The sequence below is a fragment of the Fonsecaea erecta genome, assembly GCF_001651985.1.
Source record: "Fonsecaea erecta strain CBS 125763 chromosome Unknown Scaff13, whole genome shotgun sequence".
Classification (NCBI taxonomy): Eukaryota; Fungi; Ascomycota; class Eurotiomycetes; order Chaetothyriales; family Herpotrichiellaceae; genus Fonsecaea; species Fonsecaea erecta.
In genome coordinates, this window is record NW_017387256.1 from 1,062,029 (window position 1) to 1,085,769 (window position 23,741).

Genomic DNA, 23,741 nt, shown 5'->3' on the forward strand with positions numbered 1-23,741 from the left:
GCCCAACAAACTCGGCAACTACGACTACGATACTCTGCATCCCAACAGATTTGCGATATACGGTGGTCCAACGGGTCTCCGACGCGGAATCTCTTTTAACGCCCGAGATTCAGACGGGCGGACGCATGCCAGAACTGCACTTGAAAAGTTACCACGCGTCGAGCAGGTGACAGCATACCTCCGCATAGTCATGTCCTCGCAACTATCTCACCGGTATACAGCCTGAACATCAAAGAACGAGCAAAGTTCGACAGCCAAGGAGAAGAGAGGACACCAGATTGCTACCAAACCCTTACTTCTTCATTTATCATGTCGGAGTCTTTTCATGGTCGTCATCAAACTGTCACAAAACTCGGAACGAAGGCTCATCTAGAAGACGGCACTCCTCCAAGATTCATAATTCCGCTTCGGTCAAGACGATACAGCCAAATACCAATCCACAATATTCACGGAGAAAAGCTTCGCTTGCTCGAACGTGCCACAAGAAAAGGAGCCAATCCCGCCAGTATCTCTGCCCAACTATTGGCAGATGGACGTCAATCATCGGCCCTGCGCCCTCTGGTAAAACACGATATACGCCTCCCCGTTCTGCAACCTGTCCCTGGGGCTTAGTTTCGTCGGGTCCAAATCAACATGTCTCTCATCATCAAATTTCCTCCACACGCCGCGCCCCTGATCTTTCACAATAGAGATATAATGTCCGCCGTCTCCACTGTTCCCGAGGTGTCTCAGAACTCCGTAGGCATCATACGTGAAGGGTGGTGTCGTGGCAAGCTCCATGTTCATCCCGCCATCTTGGTCTGGAAGAACAGGGGGCCGCGGGATCACAAAATCATCCATACCTAGATTGTGCAATGGGAATTCGATAGGTGTATGGATTTTCTTGGCTTTTTCATGCTTTGACGCAGCGAACCGTTTGAAATGAATCACCAGAAACTGCGGCAGACGAGTAAGGATGATTTGCTTGGTGGCTTCACGCTCACACTTGCAATAGGGACATCGCCAAAGCTCCGACAGCTTTTCTTCCCGGCAATATGAGGAAAGACAGTCGTAGATATGGCCTGGACGATCCCGAGGGATTTCCACGCTGATGCTGTAGAATGCCTCGTACGTCGTTGATGTGCGTTTGCAGGTGAGACAACGCAGACGGGAGGCATGCTGGCCCGCAAATAAGGAAGACATGTAACTATGATCCCTGTGTTCGTAGCGCTTCCACTCGATCGGGCTGGCCCGTGCAATCTCCATTCTCTCTCTTTGCATCTCCTCTGCAGTGGTTAGAGGCCGGAGCGGCGTCCGTTCCCAATTGACATTCAAGTCCTCGTGGAGGCAATCGACCAGGAAGTCAAAGAACTCTTTTGCGTCTTGCTGTCGGTCGATGACCCACTCTCGGTTCATCCGGCCACAGAAGTTTCGGAATGTTGATGGCTTAATCACTTCATTGTCCCCCTGCCAGACGGCTTGGATCAGGTTGGCATAGAGCTTGGGCATGATCCCATTACTGCCCTTCCAGTTGCGCTGTACATACCCCTCGTAGAGCCGGTCATTGAAGAAGTTCGACAAGGGAATAGTCGCAGACAGACATTGCAGAGTCGAGTTCATGTAACAAGTAACGCCGAAATTCGTCAAGCCAGTCTTAGGCAGCCTCCTGCGAAGGGATGTCACAGTTGAATACAGAGGAGGCCGAGTGGAGGATGTCACTCTCGCCAGGGCTGGTTGGGGTGCATTAATGTCCGCGTGGCCCGAATAGCTCGGTCTCGGTATAGCGGGAGCAGGTCTTGCCGGTACTTGGGGAACGGGAGGTGGTGCAATTTGAGGAACAAATGCGGCGTGATGAGACGGCACAGGTCGGCGAGCAGGCATGACCATAGACTCTTGCTGTTGTATCGATGGAAACCGGCGCAGGAACGTCTCATAATCGGGGATGAATGGCGACGGAGGTTCAGGCTCTTCCTCTACCACCGAATATTCCTCATCGCTTGCGTTGTCGTATTTCTCAGCTGGGGTCACTTCTTCTTGCAAAGCCTGCTGACGCCATGCTTCTTGCTCGCTCTCATCCAGGAATTTGTGGTCACGAAGGCGTCTGTTCCGGACCTCATAGCGAGAATTGGCAGAGACCATGCGCTGTCGTGCGATAGGCCGACCGGGACCGACAGGCCTTTGTCGCGTGATGCCCAGCGTCGCAGCCGTTCGTGACCGCGCAAGGGATTGGACTCCCATATAGTCCACCCAAGCATCGAGTCCGCCAGCCAAAAGCGCAGGTGGCCGGCCATCCTTGAGGGGCTTCGTGTCATTGAATTCGTACAATGTATCGTACAGCGCTCTTAATGCAGGAGCTTTTGTCATCGTGGGAGGACCATTGAGGTAGGAAACGTCGCTCGTGTACTGGTCATAATAAACAACCAGGTCAAATTCGTCTCTGCGAGAAAAGTGTGACTGTTCATTATCCGGTGCCAGTACGAGCCGGTCCTCCAGTTCCTCCGCCGAGACACCTTCCTTCAAAGAGATCGGTTCTATACATATAATCGAAGTAGACATGATGTGCCCATCATCGAACAAAACCCTCTCTCTGATATCAATCAGGAGAACGTTATACCTCTTCATATAATCCTGAAGGGTGGCAGCATCGATCGACGTTCGATGAGGGAGATCACTGGAGCTATTCTTGGGAAGGATGGCGGAATTGACTCCGTTCGGAGTGGTTGGTCGGTAAGGAGCAGATAGTTCCTCTCGAGTCCTTTGCAGGTGCAACGAAGCCGTAGATGAATTTTGCGACTGATTGTAGTAAGTCTGTCTCCTCTCCGAGGGCGGCCGGCCTACTTCTGCAGACATTCGATGGTTATTAGCATGAAAGCTGGCGGATGTGGTATTGATCGGGCTGTATGTAGGACTGGGAGGTTTTGGCAAGGCCATGGAAGTCTCAATAGGGACTTTGGGCGGTGCAGCCGGCACCTTTGGTGGGAGGTTAGGTCCGTTACTGAAAGCCAGCATCCCCCGAGGCGCGCCGGGTCGCGAAGTCGACACATCATTGGAATATGACTGTGAGTTATATCCTGCTCCTTGTTGGAAGTCTGCCGCTTTCGGCATAAATAAAAAGTTCGAGTGGTCTGTCGCATTTCCCGGTCCCCTCAGCTTTGCAAATCTTTGGGTCAGGTCGTTAGCCGCCTCTGTCAAAGGTCGACCCTGCAAATTCTCGGGTTTGGGTTTGCTTGATGGACGGGCCCGAGGGATTCGAAGGGAGTCAGGTAGGTCTGCAGATGAGTTTGGCGAAGTCGGGCGTGGAGGAGCATCGCTGCTGCCTGAAGAGGTAGGTCGGCCAGGAACCAAGTTTTGAGGGATGCCAAAGCCGGTAGAGTAGACTGCTTGTCTCGCTGTTGCGCCGGATCGAGGTTGAGTTCCGTACCGAGCATTGTTGTCCTCGATCAGAGCTTTGATCCCGGTCATCTCTGCCTCCATGTCCACCAGTTTCTGAAGAGCGATCTTGTACTTCGCTCGCCACGGCGGGTTGTTATCCCAAAATCCGAAGTCCTTATGTCTTGGAATGTGATTGACTGCGATTTCATAGGCCTGCATATAACTCTTGTAAGCCAAGTCGTAGCGGCCAAAATCCAGCGAGCTTTTTGCCACAGTGGTGGAATTGTCGACGTCGTGCAGATATTGAGGGAGCGAACCGCCTAACTGGAAGGAAGTGGTGGCATCTTGAATGATGTCTTTAATGTGTGGGTAGACTTTTGCAGCGCCCGAGCCAGGGCCCGGTGTCGAGTCTCGCGGATCAGTCCAACTGCTTCGAGCGCTGGCCGAGGTGGAGGTGGTGTGAGAGGATACAGCGGACGAGGATGCATACGCCGCCATGGCGATGTGAGTGTCGCTCCTACCGCGGTATCATGGCGCGCTGGCCCGTGGCAAGAACGCTCGTCTTAGTGGCAGATTTCTAAGATTAATTTCTTGCTTGACCTTGGGCGTTTAACAACTGACCGAGGGCATGTGAGAGTCAGAGCAGGTTGCAGTGGGCTGAAGAGGGGTACTGGGAATTCCGGAGACGTCGATAGGAGAGTGACATGAATCTATATGAGAGTGATCAGGCGTTTGACCGTTGGAAAAAGACACTTGGAGACTTCTGTAATATGGAAAATGGAGTTTCGAGCAAGATGCATGACGACCAGTAAGTCGTAAGTGCCTGGGGGCCGTTGGCCGAGCACGAAGATAGATGGGGACAATGGCTCCTCTCCGGGAGTGCCCACCGATGACAACAGCGGCCGCCGGGCAAGGCTGAGGGTGGCCAGAGCCCAAGACTTTAGTGGGCTAAGCACTTGGGAATGGATTACTTATGGGGCGTTAACGGGAGCGCTCTGAGTGGCTGGTGACTGCGCATGTGGCGGATAGGTGCGCGTTTATCCAGAACTTCCCCAGACACTCACTGTCTCCAACCATCAGTTCATCCCAGCTACAGAGACTACTTACTTCCAACTCGAATTTGCAGCATCGAATGATATACAGGCGGCCTTCTTCATTTTTCTGCCGAGCAGGAGTTCGTTAGGTTCTGTAGCAGTGTCATTTGCCAGTCGACAAGTCCTCCCCATCCATCCCACACCCGACATCGCTGGCTTGTGTTTGTCCATCCCGCATCATGGCTGGGTGGTTCTCGTCAGGCACGTCTGTGCTCGACGAGCAGATCGAAAAAGCCACCTCCTCTAGTTTGGAGGATATTGCAACCTCACTCGAAATAACGGACCTCATCCGATCAAAGACAGTCCAGCCTAAAGAGGCCATGCGATCGTTGAAGAGGCGGATAGGCAACAAGAATCCCAACGTTCAATTATCGGCCCTGAAGCTCACAGACACGTGCGTCAAGAATGGTGGCTCCCATTTCCTCACAGAGATTGCTTCCCGTGAATTCATGGACAATCTGGTCTCGCTCCTCAAAGCTTACGGAGCCGCCGCAGTCAACGAAGAGGTCAAACAAAAGATCTTGGAGCTGATCCAGAGCTGGGCTAGTGCCACTCAGGGAAGATACGATTTGTCATATATCAACCAGGTCTACCAGAGCCTGCAGACGGAGGGTTTCAAATTTCCTCCCAAAATCGAGATCTCCAGCAGCATGCTCGACAGCAGTGCCCCTCCCGAGTGGACAGACAGCGATGTCTGCATGCGGTGCAGAACCTCATTCACCTTGACAAATAGAAAGCATCATTGCAGGAATTGTGGCAACGTCTTTGACCAACAGTGCTCATCCAAGTCAATCCCGCTCCCGCATCTGGGCATCATACAGCCTGTGCGGGTCGACGACGGCTGTTACGACAAATTGACCAAAAAGTCCGGTGGTGGCACCGATCGCCGTGTCTCCTTTGCACCCAAACCGAGCTCGATGCAACCCCGAAGCGCGCGAGTAGAAAACAACAGCAGTTTTGACGAGGACCTGAAAAGAGCATTAGAGATGAGTCTAGAAGAGGCCAAGGGAGTTTCGAGCTCAGGCTACGTTCCGCAATCGCAGCCAAAGCAAGAGCCGACAAAGACAAATGCTGTGCCGAACGAAGAAGAAGACGACCCGGATTTGAAAGCTGCCATCGCGCTGTCCTTGAAAGAAGCCGAGGAACAAGCCAAGAAGCATGCTGCTTCTCTCAAGAAAACCACCACCGACGGAGCAACCTCTGCTCAGCCCTTTGTCATGCCAAAGAACGATTATGAGTTATCCGTAATGGAGGCTGAGAATATCAACCTGTTTGCCACTTTGGTCGATCGTTTGCAGCACCAGCCGCCAGGCACAATCTTACGCGAGCCTCAGATCCAGGAGCTCTACGAGAGCATTGGAAAGCTTCGACCGAAGTTGGCGCGTACTCTGGGCGAGACAATGTCCAAAAACGATGCGTTGCTCGATCTACATGCAAAACTATCAACCGTCGTGCGGTACTACGATCGAATGCTTGAAGAACGGTTGAACAACACTTATAACCAGAGAAATCCGGGATACGCGGCTTACGGAATGCCCTCCCCTGCGGCGCCTCAGGGCATGTATCCCTCAATATCGTCGGGACCCCCGCCAGCGATGAATTCTGGTGCTGGTGGCGCGGAGAATTACTACTTCAACAATGCACCAGTCGAGACTTATGCTCCCCCCGCCCAACCCACACCCATCCCTCAGCCTCAGCGTTCCTATTCGTATTCGAGCCAGAAGCAAGAGACTCCTGGCTCGCCATATCAGTATGCGGCTCAGCTGCCACCACAACAGCATCAACCTATGCCCCAACCTGGACAGTTTAACCAGCCACCTTCGCCGCAGATGTACCAACATCAACCCACTCCGCAGCAACCCTACCCATCTCAGTCCTCTCAAGCACCATCCATGTATCCTCAAATGCCTCCCCCAGATCCCCAGCAGACTCCGACGCCCTACGCCCAGATGCCACAGATGCCGCCTGAGGCTCCCACTCCCCAGCCTCAACATCAGTATCACCAACACCCACCTCAGCAAGCCTCACAACAGTCTTATCAACAGCGACAACCACCCCCTCCAGAGCAAACACAGGCTCCATCACAAGGATACCCACAACAGCAGCAATTTGCTCCACAGTATCAGCAACCTCCGCAGCAACAACCACCACCGATGTCCACAGGTGGCTCGTATGGAACAACCTACCCCACCTATACGCAGGACCAATTCCCTTCTGCACCGCAACATATGCCGGTTGCGTACAACCAATCTGCCGCACATCCTGCGCAGCAGCAGCCAGTCGCTGTGGAGGAAAGCCTGATTGAGCTTTGAAATTGGCGATCCCGCCAAGCCAGAGGTGAATCTGTCGTGGTATATAGCAGATCAGGCTGCTACAGACGTGGACGCGGATGATGACGACGAAAGCAGACCAGGCAACTGGCCGGAGCATCGAGTGCGTATAGGGGAAATGATGACTTTCCCTCGCCTCTCGAACTGGTTATGGTTGAGTAGACTGGCCAAATATTTCGGATTGTGCTCCAACTTGATTTTTTATTCCCCCCACAATAGATTCAGACTCGTCCTCGATTTGTGGTATTGACCCATGTGACCTACGTGACTCGTTTAGATGAATGCACAGTGCTAGTTGACAGTCCGGGTCAACGCATCACCACGTCCGAGACTCCCAAGGACGCAAAGTACGAGGTATCTTGCCATACAAAAGTCTCCCAAGAATCCGACATCTGACTTGCTTCCTTCTAGTTTTTCTACAGGCCTATGAGCTTCATATCTCATTGGTTAGGATCGGAGGAAGGGATAATTATTTATGTTCCTTTTTTATGCCGTGGTAGATAGTTTTGATCTTCTCTTCATTTTGCTCGTGCTAGACTCTCAGTCATGATACGTTTGAATGGCCTCAGGGCTTTGCTCTCGTACCAACGCGCCCTCGTTCTTGACTTCCTGGCTATAGACATCTTCACTCACCTCTCGCCTTGATACTTGACGGAGCTGTGGTGGCTTTGAGGCCGTCTATAAAGTATTGCTCTTGATTCTATGCCAGGGCGAAGCCTCTGTCTGATACAGTTAACATCTAATCCTGGTACCACAATCTGGAAATAGGACTTGCAATTTGCCGCTGTGGAAGTGGGAGAGGGCGCCACTAATGCAGAAACGGGTGGGGAAAAGATAGCTTGCATTGTAGGAGGGGAAATTTCAATCCACTCTTTCAGCCGCAGCCTTCTCGATCCGATCAACCACCGCGTCTTCGAGGTCCCGGCGCGTGTGGCTCGGATCTCGTTTCCCGGTCGTCTCAGCACCGTTCGTCAAGGCGGAGGGCTGGCTGCGCGGTTCCGAAGGAGCGGTCGAAGGTGGCGAGGAGGAGGAGAAGGAGGAGGCCGTGGTGCGCCGCACGGTCTCGGCAAAGATGAATGTGCAGCCCAGCTCGTCAAATAGTCTCAAGACGCCGAAGAGGGAGTGCGCCAGGGTGGAAATGTCCGGCCCGAGTTGAACGTTATACAATGTGACATTGTTGTTTTTGACAGTGGTTGTCGCCATGGAGGTGATCGGCACATAGGCAGAGTTGGAGACTGCGTCTGGGACGAATGGTTCAGAGGCCGTGTTGCCATTGGTGTTTGGGGCAGAGATGGTTGATCGGATCCCCTCCACAGGCAATCCGGCAAAGGATGGCCAGTAGCAGGAAATGATGCCACCCTTGACTTCATGAGGCTTCTCCTGTCCACCCATACCGGAACGCTGATGGCAATTTCCAACCAGCTCATTCAACTTGTCTAGGACGCGACCCTTCAACACAGCATCCTCGGAGAACAGGACTAATCGTCCCTGTGGGGAATAGTGCCTATACTTCATACCCGGGGCTCGAGGTGCTCCGTTGACGTCGTCTTCGTAAGTAACGTTGCCGTCAAAATGAGCCACACTCGCGTTTCCCGAAGACGTCGAGACCCCAATAGCAGACTCGTCAATGGAAGATGGCGTCGACAGAGTCGTGGTTGCGCTTGAGCCATCCTTCCCCGGGCCGTCCGTTGGCCCTCCTGAATGCCTCTTGTATCCGATCGCCGTTCTCGCCCATTTTTCTCCTCCAAGGCTCCTCAGCTCCTCCAAGCCCACACCTCCCGGTCTCAGGATCAACGGCGGATCATGTAACCCATCCACAACTGTGCTTTCCACTCCCACCTCACAATCTCCTCCATCTAAGATGAAGTTGACCTTGCCGTTCAAGTCGTCCAAAACATGTCGTGCCGTGGTGGGGCTTGGCTTTCCGGAAGAATTCGCACTTGGGCCGGCGATAGGTCTGCCGGTGGCCGCGATGAAGAAGCGAGCGTACTTTGACGAGGGAATGCGAAATCCGATGGTCGACTGGAAGGGATGCACGTTTCTTGCAAAGATCCCCGATGATGGCACAGGGAGGAGAATCGTGAGAGGACCAGGCCAAAATCTCTCTGCTGCAGGGACGTAGATTGCCGGCAACGGTTCCCCGGTAAGCTGCTCCAAATGCTTGATGCTGGACACATGTACAATCAAAGGGTTGTCGCTTGGGCGACCTTTGGCAGCGAAAATTCCTGAAACAGCCGGTTCATTGGTCGCGTCTGCGCCGAGCCCGTATACCGTTTCCGTGGGAAAGGCAACTGGGGGCGCAATACCGTGTTTAATGGATTCAACGGCATCCCGGAGTAAGGTCGCATTTTCGATTCTGCTGTGACTTGGCCGGTGGACATATTTAAGGTAGATGGCGCGGTATTCCTCATCAGATGCGTGCTCAGGGATGTCAAGGTCGCGGAGGTCAATTATACGTGTGCGACAATGTGTGTAGGGCATGGAGGCCAGGTGAGAGCGGCTGCTGATAATGCTCCTCATGGCGGCGCTCGATGCCGTTCTGGTGATTGATAAATGCGTCAATGGAAGTTTGGAGTAGAGATGCGTTCGCAGAAAGGGCCTCATCAAAGTATCAGCTAGGCCGCCACCAATATGAGATGTTCTGACGCCGACGGGAGCGTATCTGTAGGACAAGCGGAAAATCAACAAGGCTCAGCATATTGAACCAATAGACACGCGGGCTCAAAGGGTGTTTTAACAAAGACCCGATGAACAGCCTCGAAAATTAGATCTCCCGAGTCATGCTGTGATAAGGCAGCCGAGAATATGCCAACACAGAGGGTGTCCTATTAAGAGGGGCAAGAATGCGAATGATGTTGAGGGGAGAGAAAGAAAAAATGTTGGCAGGCAAAAAGTCGGAATGAAAACTAGACGAGAGTTTCGGTATCACGTGCACAGCCTTGCGCTTGAACGCAGCCTCGTCCCTCGTCTCTTATCATTCCTCTGCTACAATATAGTACAGGATAGTTATCTATAATTTCTTGTCTATGTATCTATCTGCCTTCTACTCTCACCATTCTCAACGAGTGGGATGAGACACCCCGATAGAGCACGAATGGTGTCTCCTGCGAGCCTTCTTGTATTCACCCATTGACCTCCTAGGTGTTCGCATTGCTCTTTGCCATCAGTTCCGCAACCAAGTTCCAGTATTTGACGCGGCTTCGCTCCCGGAAGTTCTTCCCATAGAATATCATGAACAGGAATACTGATGAAGCCGCCATGCCGATGAACGCAGCTGAGATAAAGCAATTTTGCAGACCGAGATTGTCGAGCCACGGGGTGATTCCGTAACCAATGGCAAAGGACATGGTGTTACGAACCAAGATCACAGTCGTCATTGCATCTGCGCTGATTTCATGATATGTATCAATAAGGTAGTTGACGCTGAGAGTGATCCCGAAGCAGGTTGCAGCGGCAAGAGTGCCCATGGCGAAGATCAACCCAAACCAATGGACGTGGTGGGCCGCACCAACGCCCCAAAGCACAAGACTTGCGGGGACAATAAGGATGCAAGCTGCAAAGGGCCAGAGGCGTTGTTCAGGTTCCATGATGCCGTTGTTGCGACGCGCCAGTCTGATAGTGAGCCAGTCGCTGAACCGGCCAGTAAAGAAGCATCCGACAACGACGCCGATGCATGTGCTGACATAGGAAAGTCCAACCATGGAGGCTTTGAAGTTGTACGGCGGGCCACCCAGAATGATGCTTGCAGTGGCATTCAGAACGTTGAACCAGATCTGTTGGAATACGTTGTCAGTCAGACACCGAACCATTTTCACAAGACATTATTTGCATAAAACTCACAAGATAGCTGCCATAGCTAAACCCAGCATAGAATATGACGGGCCAGCCCAGGTACTCCAAGGATCTGTAGGCTCTTTTCCACATTGCTTCCCCGGGAGAAGGCTGCCAAAGTGATATTCTTTGCAAGTAGGTTTTGTTGCTGCCACAGACAACAGTGCCGCTCTCGACAGTGATTTCGGGCTCGTTGACAACGTCTGGCGTCTTTTCCGCCGCTTTCTCGTCCTTCGCAGAAGAAACGGACGTTTGGCTGCCGCTCGAAGTCTCGACGATACCGACTGTTGATCGTATGTAGTTCGTCTCTTCCATGAAGAAGAAGCAAAAGATCAGAGCCACGCCTAGGAAGATCGTTGGCCAGTAGAAAACCCATTTCCAACCTTGGTCATCGGCGATGAAGCCACAGATCACGGGCGCAAAATAGTTGCTCCCGGCGAGGAAGAACGCGTATATACCCATGTACGTTCCTCGCTGGTGATGAAAGTACACATCTGTCACAGAGGTCTCGGGAAGCGCCTCAATAGGCGCCGCAAAAAAACCACCGAGAACATTCTTCGCGATCCATACTCCGTTGCCGCGAGCATATGGACCCCACATTGTGCAACCGATTGTTCCACAGATGGAGAGAAGGTAGGTCAGTCGCTTGCCATATCGCATGGCGAAAGGCTGCCAGAAAAGCAAACCCCAGCCAGCAAGAAGAAACAGATAGCCAGTGCCTTGGTTTAGAGTGGAGATGGAGACTCCAGAAGCTTCGGAAAGCGGAACAAGCACCGAATAGACCACGGAGTTGGCAATTCCAACCACCAAGGTGTAACTGGTAGCAGTTAGTGTTGCGGCGTGTAATAGCGAAGTCGGTATGAGGCGTACACATTAATTGTGATGGTCAACATGAGCTTTCGCTTAGACGACCAATTCAAGGGATCATCTGGATCGTTGGATGGAGTGGGGACGAGAACAATGTCCTTGTCCCCGGATCCAGCATGTCGGGTATGCATGCTATGCTCGATGTCCACGAGGTGGACTGTCCCTGGGACTGTGTCATATGGCAAGTCATAATGCGCCATCTCGGTCCAGGTTGTAGGGTTCCAAAAATGAAAGGAAGGAGAGAAAGGGTAGAGAAGTGAGGAAAGTAGAAGAGGGGGTTGAGTCTGATGATCTTCGTGGGATCACCGTCATGACTGTAACACTGCTTTATGTGTCCTTGCTCCCGCCATCGCAAATGTCCGCATGACAAGGTTCCTGTCTCTGCATTTGCACATTCCAGTGATAGAAGATTCGACGCGCAATCTCCTCGATAAGAGCAGAATGGCCTTCGGAATAGACCCAGATGGCTGGTTTCTAACAAGGGCTGTTATGTAAAGCCTATGAAAAGGCCCTGTAGAAAGATAAGAATACTGGGATCTCCGCATGTTTTCGGTTGTACCACACGGATGTACCACATGGTGAACGGTGAGGCAGGGGTGCGACGATCATGTATCGAGGCAGGCCGCAGCTGGCGATGAGATAGAGCGGCTTACCATTGGGGATAAATCATGCAGGTCACTGCGTTTGTAGAGACAAGTGCGCCTTAGCTTGGACGTTTGCGGCAACCTGGTCGCGATATGATTCGAGCCGACTCGCTGTTTATCAGAACTTGTGACGATTAATGTTGATATTGTCGTCGAAGAGACCTCACCTCGGCTTGGCACGTAGTGACTTCGTTCGCGGAGACACAATTGCCTGCGATCTCTCATGGCTGGAATGCCAGTCTCAAAGGCTTGATCAGAACTCTCCTGTCCGTTCAAGAGCGGCAGATCGCCACCTCTCTTCGTGTGGCCGATTGCCGGTGTTCGTCCGAATCCTTTGCGGGCGCTATCATGTTTGATTGGTGCTGGGTTGGGCCGATAGTTGAGAATCGGCCTTTCTTCTCCAACATCTTAGCCTGAAACAAGCATCGCGGAATTCCGTGTGATTGAGCGTTTCTATGTACCGGCGGAAGAAATGACCCTGTTTCAACAGACCAAGATAGACCTAGAGGAGATATCAGTAGGCACCAATAGACTGGGCACGGAAACAAATGATACTGAAGCGAGGTTTCCCTTACCTGATCCGACGAACCTTCCAAATTCCAGTGGACATATCACGTCTCTGTCCAGGCTTCCCCGCTTTGTGATCTGTTTCAGGTCAACAACAGAGAGTATATAAGCAGGACGACTTTCATCGGCAAGCATTGAGCTCTTGACATTCTGGTTAGTTTCGTTCTGAACATCTGGCCGATCCCAAAATGGGCGAGGAATGGAAGGATCTGGTCGCGAAGAAACGTGCCGAGGGCGCCAAAGCTGTACCGCAAGAATGGCGGCTGGCTCCAAATATTCTTGAATCCGTCAGTGCCGATGCCGATATCAGCGTCCTAGACGTGCCCGCAGAATGTGGCATTCTCACTCCAAAGGAGCTCGAGATCACGGAAAAATATGACGCTGTTGATCTGACGGCCAAAATGGCTGCCAAAGAGCTTTCCGCTGTTGAGGTCACCCAGGCCTTCTGCAAAAGAGCTGCTATAGCCCATCAAGTGGTTAGTGACAGCTCAGTATCCCGAGGCGGTCATCGCTGAGTTCCAAGACGAACTGTTTGACAGAAATCTTCTTCGATATGGCGCTCGAAAGAGCCAAATACCTCGACGAGTATATGGAGAAAGAAGGTAAGCCCGTGGGCCCGCTGCACGGAATGCCGATAAGTTTGAAGGTATGGACAGAGATCTCCTGAGAGGTGTTATTGCTCAATTTTGTTCGTGTGCAGGATTCCTTCAACCTGGAGGGCACATATTCGACAATCGGCTATGTCTCGTTCATCAACCGACCAGCAGCGGACTTCAACTCGCCTTTGGTCGACATTCTTCTTCAGAATGGCGCTGTGCTTTATGTCAAGACTAATCTTCCGCAAACATTGATGACGGCCGATTCCGAAAACAATGTCTTTGGCCGCGTGCTGGTAAGAGTCAGGTCTTGAGATTGCGAACGCCTGGCTTATCTCTGCTTCAGAATCCTCATAAGCTCAAACTCACTGCTGGGGGTAGCAGCGGTGGAGAAGGTGCCCTTGTTGGCATGCGAGGCTCACTTCTGGGTGTCGGGACGGACATTGGAGGGTCAATCCGAATACCTGCCTTTTGTTGCGGAACATATGGATTCAAGCCTTCTGTTGATCGCATTCCTTTTGGTGGCCAGACAAATCCGGTGCTGGATGGCTGGACAGGCATAATGCCAGCAGCAGGGCCTTTGGCCACAACCCCCCGGGACTTGCGACTATTTCTGGAAACCGTCATCAACTCGAAGCCTTGGGACTTTGACTATACGGCACTCGCCATGCCATGGCATCCTGTTGAACAGAAAAAGACTCTTACGGTTGGTGTCATCCTCGAGTGTCCTACCTGGCCTGTCCAACCACCAATTCTGCGAGCATTGAAGACAGCAACAGAAAAGCTGAAGCAAGCCGGTCACAACATCATAATGCTCGAGAAATTTCCGTCGTTTAAAGAAGGCAACGAGCTGTCATTCAAGTTTTTCGATATCGATAATGAGTGCACCGGATTCAAACACATTGAAGCCTCAGGGGAGCCATTGGTCACCTCGGTCAAGGACATGTATACACCGCCTCCCGAGGGTCGTCCCGATAAGACTCTGGGTGATTTGTTTGACATGAATGAGCAACGTCTCAAATTCCGAGCAGACTGGTTGAAGCTCTTTGTAGAGAACAAATTGGATGTTATTATGGCACCAGGATCGCATAAGACCGCTGTACCCCATGACACTTTCAGAATGCCACCGTATACGGTCATGTGGAATCTCCTGGCGGTAAGTGAAGACGTGGATTGGATACCAGTGTGAGGATGAAGGCTGATGATCCTGAGCAGTACCCTGCCTGCATTATTCCATATCTCAAAGCGGACAAGAATCTGGACCTTCCCGACCCTAGAATTCCTGATTGTGAGTGGATACTCAGGCATCTTGCGAAAGATAGATTCTGACGGATTGTAGATCTACCAGAAGACGTCGACAAGGCGCCTTGCCACGTTCAGGTCATTGCAAGATCTGAGCACGATGAAGAGCTAATGTCTGCTGTGGAGGCGATATCGAAGATCTTAGGGTCCTCTTGATACTGTGGAGATAGGGCCAGCAAAGAGTCAGCGCAGCCAGCGCAGATGAGGACCAAGATCTGAGTAGGGGAGGGTGAAGCCTTATCCTGGCTTGAGAACGAGCGTCCGTGCCTATCGTAGCAAGGTGCTAAGCTCCAACAAAGTACTCGGTATCTTGAACACAAGAAACAGCTTATCAAACAAATAAGAGACCGGATCACTGTTTCAGCTAGGAAACGCCAATGAACAATGAATACCATCTTATGGTCGTGTAGCTGCAAAGTCCAAGAACGTGAAAGCGTCCATCCAAAGTTTTGTATGCAAGTCGAGGTATGTATTTCCGCAGCTCCGCAACGAATTCCGCTGCAGGTCCGTTGGTTGCGACCGATAGGCTAATCTCGTTGATGCGGGGTGAATGCCCACATGGCTTAGAGCCTAGAATTCTGACCTCTTTGACCTCGATTGATAAGGAACGTAGAAGTCGACTTCAACTTTTTGGAAAGTATCAAACTCACCCTCTCCCAGGTGGTGTTCATCTTGTCGCATTTCAATGGATGACTCGGAAATATCGAGCCGCCCACCATGAGATGTTGATTTGCACAGAAGCTGCGCAAGCATATGTATGGTGGGATGGCACGTCCATCCACTGCCACTCTGCGGACCAAGACTGGATGCCTGACCTGTGAGTACAATTGTATTCGGTGGAGCCATCCGCAGCTAACAGGAGTTTGGGTCGCGCGCGACGGAAGAAATGTAACGAAGAAAGGCCCAGGTGCGAAAAGTGCGTCAAATCCGACCGAGTGTGTACTTGGCCTGCCGAAGACGATCTTTTCGACCGGCGACATAGCCGAGCTTCCAAATCTCCTGCATTGCCGTCGCCTGCTCAATCGCCGGAAAGTGTTAACGTCGTAAGAGGCATCTCGAGCAGCAGTAAAGACAGCGCGGACGCCGATGCATCGCCATTCTTCGTCTGTTGTGAAATATCTTTCAACTCAGACCTCTTCAATTCGCCATTATTCAAATCCGACCTTGAAGTCGACTGTTTGCGGCACTTTCTCGATGGATTTCTACCGCTTCTCATCCTCTCAAATACACACCCGGGATTCCAGTCCCAGTTTATCCCGGAGGTGGTGGAGATGGTTTTGCAATTTGATGGCATGAGAAACGTTGCGATGGCTTGTGGTGCATCGCGGATGCATCTTCTGACTGGGAGTGCTCGAATGAATGAAGCCGGAATCAGGTATTATACCCGTGCCGTCTCCGAGGTGAATCGCTCCCTCAGCACGATCGACTGGGGGCGGGATGATTTCAATGACGCCCTTCTAGTGGCTATAATCTTCCTTTACATTCACGGAGTGAGTCTCTCTGGTCAGTTCCAAGCTGCTCTGAAGCTCGGCAGGTGACGGTGTTGACTAAATCAATGTTTCCCGCGAACAGGTGTTTGATATTGGGACCAACAAAGATATCGGGAATCATGTGATGGGAGCAATCCAGCTCATGAAACTCCGATGGAAGCATTCGCGAAGACCCCCCATGCCACGGCCGATTCATCGGATCATGTGGGAAAGCATCCTTTATCAAGTATTTCGGCAAACCGTCAATCGGCCCTTTGCAGTGGACTTCCAGCCTGATTTTGAGTTCTGTACACGGGCAGAAGAGACGCTGCAGTCCTTGACGTTCCCAGATGCCTCGCCAGCCGATAACAGTCCAGTAATCGGTTTCCCTTTGGCACTTCAAAAACTGATTATCGAGATTGTCCAACTATGCAAAAGCCCGGCGAAACCTGAGCCCGACTCACTGGAGGCTCTCGGGCGCAGAATGTCATACTGGGAGAAGACAATCCTAGGGGAGGGACACTGCATCAAGGAAGAAGACTCGTGGTCGGCCAAAACACCGGCTGAACGGGCTCGCAGCTTCCATCAACACTCGACGAGCTTGCACATTCTCGCAGCATCCCTTCTCCTGGACTGGGTCTCCAGATCACATGAGGTGTACGAGACTGAATCTCCTCTTCCGCCTGCAGGTGATACATGGCAGGTTCGCAGAGGACTGGAGATTATGCAGTGTCCACAAGCTAATGAGGAGTGGTCGAGGTGTTACCTGGGATCGTGGCCGACCTTGATATTTGGGTATGCTGTCGACAAGCCCGAGGACATTGCACTGATCCGACAAGACTTGAGACAACGATTTCAGAAGCTGTATTCGGGGGAGGAATTGCTCTTCTTGGAGGAGCTGGAGTCAGTCTGGCGTGCCAGGGGGGTTTCAGGGCTGGAAGAGTGAAGATGGAAGCGCTTATCTTGTAACCCCAGTATAATAATTCAAGCTTTGAGATCGTCATTTTGTGGATGAGTTTAGCCTTGTTGACTAAACACCCACCCACTTCTCCCAGTTGAGAATTTATTACCTGCCTAAGCCCGCAAAGGGTTGTGCTCATCGCTTGCTGCTTTCATAGCTAAGCTGCTCCGCTACAAAGGCGCCTCGGCAACCTTCGAAGCTGTCCACGGAGATGCCACAAACAGCCTCCATCTTCAATCATCGTCCCCACCGACCCGCCGAGTCGACGAGCCTGATTTGCTTCCCACGACCCGAACAACCCTCACGCTTACTTGCCTCGTATGCCTAAGCCAATGAGATCACATAACCTGCCTTGCTGCTTGATGAAGACTCCTGGGCTCTGAAGTGGCACCAGGTCGAAATGCATGCTGACAGTCGTTGCTTTAGTAAACGTTTTAATTCCGTGCAATTCTATTCACGATGAGACAACTCGGTCTCGTCATGGCAGTGGGGATCGCCATATATTTGTCAAGCTCTCAGCCGGTTTGAGAGCATAGCTTCAATTTGTTCAGAATTCTATCCTGACACTAACGGGAGGAATTGGCCCCGGAATGGTATAAAGAGGGTTGTGGCCTGTTTGTTGGTCATCGTTCCCTGTCGTTTTACTCTTGTACCAAGAATTAGGTCAACAACTTTTATAGTCAACAAGAAAAGGAAAATGGCTTTCTTACAAGCTGCTTCCTGGCACGAGGGCGAGGTCGCAATCCATGAACGCACGCACGTCGGCGGCTATGACAATCCAACTTCACTGTTCCTGACCCCTCGGGCAGCCAACATGATTCAACGGTATCCCATGATGGCAATAGGGACGTTGGATGATCAAGACAGACCCTGGTGCACAGTCTGGGGTTCCGATCATCTACCAATCGCACAGCCGGTGGCTCAGAGCGTCATGGGCGTGCGTACCACCGTCGACGCGAGCTTCGACCCCGTTATCCAAGCAATCTATAAAGGCAAAGACGACGGGGAAGTGATACGAGAAGAGGGCAAAGGGAGGTTGATGTCCGGGCTCAGTATTCATCTGGAAGAGAGGGGCAGGGTCAAGCTGGCTGGACAAGTCATTGCTGGTGCTCTCACCGCGAACGAGCCCGTTACGGATGGCAATGAGCCCGAGGACGATGCCCAGACAGGCAAATCGGGTGAAGTGCAGCTCGTCGTCAAAATCGATCAAAGCATGGGAAACTGTCCAAAATACCTTAATAAGAAGCACATCACTGCCGCCGAACCCAAGCCGAGACTAATGTCTTCGTCACCACATCTCACTCAAAAAGCGATTGATTTATTGCACAATGCCGACTTGTTTTTCATCGCCTCGGCGCATAAACACGAGGACATGGACTGCAATCACCGTGGCGGCCCTCCAGGCTTCATTCGGGTGCAGCAGCCTGCCGATTCACAGGAAGGCAGTACCATCGTGTGGCCCGAATACAGTGGGAACAATCTTTACCAAACACTTGGCAATCTCGAAATCACTCCTCATGCTGGCCTGGTGATCCCAGACTTCGAGACCGGCGATGTTCTATATGTGACCGGGGACACGGAGACACTCGTCGGGGCGGCAGCAAGCAAAGTTATCGCAAAAAGCAATCTTGCCGTTAGCTTAAAGGTGACAGGAGCAGTCTTTGTTGAACACGGGTTGCCCTTCCGAGGCAAGCTGATGGACGATGCGTCTCAAGGCCGCTCACCCTACAATCCGCGTGTGCGATACCTAACCTCCGAGAAAACAGACGCGTTGGGAAAGGCGGCCGGTGATGCGCCACCTACGACGGCAAAACTCATCAAGAAGACAAAGATCACTCCTACTATCACAAGGTACCGCTTTGCGCTCGCAGACCCTGGCGTCTTTGGCCCCTGGACGCCAGGCCAATACGTGGCGATGGACGTAGCAGCGGAGCTGGACATGGGATATTCGCACATGCGGGACGACGACCCGACTAGTCTGAATGACGATTACATTCGGACATTCACTGTCTCATCCATCCCCAACTCGCTTGGCCTGCACGGAGAAGAGTTCGAGGTCACCGTCCGCGCAGTCGGCCACGTCACCAAATGGCTCGAGTGGCAGCGCGAGGGCATGTGTGAAATCGGTGTTCGAGGCTTTGGCGGCGAATTCGCATTCGAACCCCACGCCAGGAATGCTTTCATTGCCGCTGGGATCGGTATTACCCCTTTGCTGGGCCAGATGCAAAGCCTGGACCTGGATAAACTGAAGGTTATGTGGAGCGTGGGGATCCGTGATGTTGGGTTGCCGCTTGATGTCCTCGGCCAATATCCCGCCGTGAAAGACTCGCTGACAATCTGCATCACTGGCGACGAGTCACTCCTAGATGAAAAGACCAGGGCAAAGCTACACGAACTAGTTGAAACCGGTGTGAAGGTCCTGAGGAGGAGAGTGGCAAAAGAGGACTTGGTAGCGTGGCAATCAGAAGTGGACAACTGGTATCTATGCACGGCGCCGGCGATGAGGAAGATTGTGCAAGAGTGGATGCCTGGGACGACCATTATCTACGAGAACTTTGACTACTGAGACCAAGAACGGGAAGGGGTATATATATAATCATGAGCCTTTTGTGTTTTATTTTCAGATATTATCTACACCATAATGCCGCAGGAAATAGATCATAATGTGACCATTTCGTAAAGGAGTTAAATGCCAACATTTCCCCACCTTCTTACATACGTTATTGACCTTTAACGTAACTTTCGATACCTCTTGCTTTGCTCAGATGTGCTTGTCTACCCTTCAAGTCCACCTTCAGCAAGTAACGGCCCAAAGCTTCCGTTTGGGCTTCTAGTCATTGAGAGCAGCAGATCGAGCCTTCCTATACTACCACCCCCGCCCCCACCAGCAACACCTTCCACAACCGTACACCAAAGACGATCCCCTCGCCGGTGAGATCCGTCCTGACCCCTTGTCAACAACACAGTATGTCCAGCACTACGGCCAGCACGACAAACGACTCTAGCGCTTCTCCCAATATAGTCGACAAGACCCTGTACAAACTAACCTTCTACTCGCCGGTGGAAAACACGCAGGCGTGCCTGTCGGCGCTCTGGGCGACGGGGGCGGGGACGTGGCCCAATGTGCCGGGCGACGCAGCAGGAGGGCCACCGAAGTACACCGACACGGCCTTCGTCAGTCGGGGCACGGGCCAGTTTAAGCCCTCGGCCGCGGCGAACCCGCACATCGGCCGGGCCGGGGAGGTCGAGTTCGTCGAGGAGGACAAGGTCGAGATGGTGATCGTCGGCACGCAGCGGTGCAAGGACGCCGTGCGCGAGCTGAGACGCGCCCACCCTTACGAGGTCGTTGCGCTGTTCGTGACTAGGTGCGAGGATTTTTGACCTCTGATCACGAGGGGGGAAGGGGAAGATGACGGACGCCGAATGGAACTCGGGTTACAAAGGGGAAGTTCAGGGATATGTGGGAAGGGCATTGTGATGTTACATATACATAGCAGAAACGAGAACCTCGAGCTCACTACGTTGCTCGACATGGTCTCCTCGAAGACTAAGGAAAAGCAGAACGAAGCCCAGTCATTTCTTTGTCAAAAGAGATTTTCCATTTGCTTTCTTGTGGTATCTAGTTGTCACAACTTTGCCTTCTGGCATACAAAGAGAAAAGGAGAAAGACCAACGCCCTTTTGCATGCCCGGCCCGTTTCTTCCCCAGGCTGAGCACATCTAGATGCTTGTTATCAAGTCCTAATTCATAACGCTGGTACAAAATTCATGCCAAAGCCCCGACCGTCTCACAGCTCATCGTGTCCCAGAGGCTCCTCGTCATCATCCCCATAGTCTGGCATGCCACCTGCACCACCAGCGTATAGCTTGCTGCTAATGGGATATGCCACTTGAGAGAGCTTCTCAAATTGCTCCTCAAAGTCATCCTTGTCAGCAGAATCGGCGTTGTCGCTAAGCCAGTCTTGCGTCTCCTTGATTGCGTCCAGAAGAGTTTCTTTGTCTTCGTCGTCGATCTTGCCACCGAGCCCGTCCTCGTCGTGGACTTGGTTCTTCAATGACGAGGCATAGTTCTCCAACTTGTTGCGAGCGTCGATCTTGTCCTTGATGGCGCGATCTGCTTCAGCAAACTCTTCAGCTTCTGCTACCATTCGGTCGATTTCCTCCTGGGTGAGACGTCCCTTGTCGTTCGTGATGGTGATTGACTCAGATTTGCCAGTGCCTTTGTCGCCAGCAGAGACCTTGAGGATGCCGTTGGCGTCGAGCTCGAACGACACTTCAATCTGAGGAACACCACGAGGGGCAGGAGGAATACCGGTGAGTTCAAATTTGCCCAAAAGGTTGTTGTCCTTAGTCATTGCTCGTTCGCCTTCGAAAACCTGGATAAGCACCACGGGCTGGTTGTCCGCGGCCGTCGAGAAAATTTGAGATTTCTTGGTCGGTACCAGGGTGTTTCGCGGAATGAGTTTGGTCATGACTCCACCGGTGGTCTCAATGCCGAGAGTAAGAGGGTTGACATCCATGAGTATGAGGTCTTCCGTTCCAGTTTCGCCAGAAAGAACACCACCCTGAACGGCGGCGCCATATGCGACGGCTTCGTCTGGGTTGATACCCTTGCTGGCCTTTTTGCCACCAAAGAACTCCTCGATCATTGACTGAACCTTGGGGATACGGGTTGAACCACCGATAAGGACGATGTCATCAATCTCAGATTTCTTGACCTTGGCGTCTTTCAAAACCTGTTCTACCGGCTTGAGCGTCTTCTTGAACAGGTCCATGTTCAACTCCTCGAACTTGGCCCTCGTCAACGTCTCGGAGAGGTCCTTTCCGTTGTGGAAAGCTTCGATTTCGATTCGAGTAGACATTTGGGAAGAGAGGGTTCGCTTGGCTCGCTCGACCTCACGCTTCAGCTTGCCCATGGTCTTCAGGTCCTTGCGAATATCAACGTCGTTCTCCTTGTTGAATTTCTTGACAAAGTAATCAATCACTCGTTGGTCGAAATCTTCGCCACCAAGATGGGTATCACCGGCGGTGGCCAAGACCTCGAAAACACCGTCTTCAATTGACAAAAGGGAAACATCAAAAGTACCGCCACCGAGATCGTAGACGATAATCTGGCTCTCTTTGCCTTTCTTGTCAAGGCCGTAAGCGATAGCTGCGGCAGTGGGCTCGTTGACAACACGCAGAACAGTCAAGCCAGCGATAGTGCCAGCATCTTTGGTGGCCTGTCGCTGAGCGTCGTTGAAGTATGCCGGGACCGTGACAACTGCGTGGGTGACTTTCTTGCCTAGGTATGCCTCCGCAACTTCCTTCATCTTGCCCAGAATCATGGCAGAGATTTCTTCAGGCGTAAAGGTCTTGGGCTTGCCAGAAACTTCGACATTGATCACCGGCTTGCCATCTTTGTTGGCGACTTTGAAGGGGAAGTGTTTCAGGTCTCGCTGAACATCCTTGTCCTCGAATTTACGGCCGATCAAACGTCTAAGGAGCACCAGGTTAGTTAAAATTCATGTGGAGGGAAGAGGGCAGAAGAGACTTACTTGACATCAAAAATCGTCCTGGTCGGGTTCGACGCATATTGGTTCTTCGCCGCGTCTCCCACCAACCGCTCTTCATCGGTGAATGCCACGTATGAAGGTGTTATCCGATTTCCTTGGTCGTTCACAATGATCTCGACCTTGCCGTTCTGCATCACACCGACGCAGGAGTATGTCGTGCCCAGATCGATACCGATGACGGTGCCATAATTGCTGTCTGAGTCGTTCAAGGGTGTTTGATCTTGCGCATTCACTCTCCCGATCAAAGCCAATGGACAGACAAAGATGAGGAGGAGGTAGAAGAGTGTTGTCCACTGCAAAGCAGCCGAAGAGGTTCTGTGTGGTCGACGCTGGACGTTACCGGACGCCATCTTGTCGGTGGGAGGAGGGAAAGAGAGGTAAAGGAAAACAATAGAGAGTGGTTCTTGGGGAGGAAAGTCGAAGAGTATTGGATCTGGCGGTGGAAGGAAATATTTATTCTAGGGCCGCAGTTATCGATACGCTGTCCTTTTCCACCATCTTCACTGGCGGAAGGCAGCGCGAGGACACCGTTGTTCGCCGCAGTCACCCAAAGCGCCCCCATCACCATCCACTAACCGTAGTAGGGGGGTTTAACGAGCAACCTGCCCCAGTCTTGGCGGCCGAAGGGTGGCTTTGGACACGCTGTTTTGCCCCTGAATCGTTGCCAGCCTGGCCTCTATTCTATTCTTTGCAGATCCAACACGTACCATCCCTTTCCATTTCCCGGGACATTTTTGCTTGTGCTTCTATTTTCCCCCCACTGTGCCAACCATCTTGATCTAGGCGATGATACCATCCGGTGCGCACGAGAGCATTCTCCATTCTAATATTAAGGCTGTGTTTCCTGCACATTTGACTTCGTACAAGCACTGGACTTCGACTATGAATGTATGTTCGAGCTTCATCTATGGAACTGCATATGTAATACTTTTCTACGATAAACAGAAACACCATCTCGTGACATGGCCCCCGCCCACCACCCACTGGCCGCTCGCATACCTGCTACTGCTGTGCAATCGGAAAGGGGCAACCACTTAGGTAAGCACCCAGAAGGACCAGTATTAACCCATACGTCATTCTTCCTGCGCCGCGTGCCCCCGCATCGCATCGACATAACCACCTTTTCGCTGAGTGCAACAACTCTTAAAACACTTCTTCCTCTGTTCCATTACTGC

At 52.1% G+C, this 23,741-nt stretch overlaps 9 protein-coding genes across 9 annotated transcripts; 5 read left to right on the forward strand and 4 right to left on the reverse strand.

Annotated features, from left to right (window-relative positions):
• Positions 1-540: 540 nt before the first annotated feature.
• AYL99_11275 (hypothetical protein) lies at positions 541-3,849 on the reverse strand (the record flags this gene model as incomplete). Its single annotated transcript, XM_018842781.1, has 1 exon — positions 541-3,849. One exon carries the CDS (start codon positions 3,847-3,849, stop codon positions 541-543), a length of 3,309 nt encoding a protein of 1,102 aa, XP_018688194.1.
• Positions 3,850-4,624: 775 nt separating this feature from the next.
• AYL99_11276 (hypothetical protein) lies at positions 4,625-6,757 on the forward strand (the record flags this gene model as incomplete). The annotated part of the gene is made up of 1 exon (XM_018842782.1): positions 4,625-6,757. One exon carries the CDS (start codon positions 4,625-4,627, stop codon positions 6,755-6,757), a length of 2,133 nt encoding a protein of 710 aa, XP_018688195.1.
• Positions 6,758-7,636: 879 nt separating this feature from the next.
• On the reverse strand, positions 7,637-9,295 carry AYL99_11277 (Sua5/YciO/YrdC/YwlC family tRNA threonylcarbamoyl adenosine modification protein; the record flags this gene model as incomplete). Its single annotated transcript, XM_018842783.1, has 1 exon — positions 7,637-9,295. The coding sequence occupies one exon, from the start codon at positions 9,293-9,295 to the stop codon at positions 7,637-7,639; it is 1,659 nt and encodes a 552-aa protein (XP_018688196.1).
• A 617-nt stretch (positions 9,296-9,912) lies between these two features.
• On the reverse strand, positions 9,913-11,673 carry AYL99_11278 (hypothetical protein; the record flags this gene model as incomplete). Its single annotated transcript, XM_018842784.1, has 3 exons — positions 9,913-10,548; positions 10,616-11,423; positions 11,477-11,673. 3 exons carry the CDS (start codon positions 11,671-11,673, stop codon positions 9,913-9,915), a joined length of 1,641 nt encoding a protein of 546 aa, XP_018688197.1.
• A 1,199-nt stretch (positions 11,674-12,872) lies between these two features.
• On the forward strand, positions 12,873-14,738 carry AYL99_11279 (hypothetical protein; the record flags this gene model as incomplete). The annotated part of the gene is made up of 6 exons (XM_018842785.1): positions 12,873-13,160; positions 13,208-13,330; positions 13,385-13,576; positions 13,627-14,436; positions 14,496-14,568; positions 14,620-14,738. The coding sequence occupies 6 exons, from the start codon at positions 12,873-12,875 to the stop codon at positions 14,736-14,738; spliced, it is 1,605 nt and encodes a 534-aa protein (XP_018688198.1).
• Positions 14,739-16,250: 1,512 nt separating this feature from the next.
• On the forward strand, positions 16,251-16,997 carry AYL99_11280 (hypothetical protein; the record flags this gene model as incomplete). The annotated part of the gene is made up of 1 exon (XM_018842786.1): positions 16,251-16,997. The coding sequence occupies one exon, from the start codon at positions 16,251-16,253 to the stop codon at positions 16,995-16,997; it is 747 nt and encodes a 248-aa protein (XP_018688199.1).
• A 712-nt stretch (positions 16,998-17,709) lies between these two features.
• Positions 17,710-19,578, forward strand: AYL99_11281 (hypothetical protein; the record flags this gene model as incomplete). The annotated part of the gene is made up of 1 exon (XM_018842787.1): positions 17,710-19,578. The coding sequence occupies one exon, from the start codon at positions 17,710-17,712 to the stop codon at positions 19,576-19,578; it is 1,869 nt and encodes a 622-aa protein (XP_018688200.1).
• Positions 19,579-19,979: 401 nt separating this feature from the next.
• AYL99_11282 (hypothetical protein) lies at positions 19,980-20,393 on the forward strand (the record flags this gene model as incomplete). Its single annotated transcript, XM_018842788.1, has 1 exon — positions 19,980-20,393. One exon carries the CDS (start codon positions 19,980-19,982, stop codon positions 20,391-20,393), a length of 414 nt encoding a protein of 137 aa, XP_018688201.1.
• Positions 20,394-20,799: 406 nt separating this feature from the next.
• Positions 20,800-22,916, reverse strand: AYL99_11283 (chaperone DnaK; the record flags this gene model as incomplete). The annotated part of the gene is made up of 2 exons (XM_018842789.1): positions 20,800-22,489; positions 22,549-22,916. 2 exons carry the CDS (start codon positions 22,914-22,916, stop codon positions 20,800-20,802), a joined length of 2,058 nt encoding a protein of 685 aa, XP_018688202.1.
• Between the last annotated feature and the right edge of the window lie 825 nt (positions 22,917-23,741).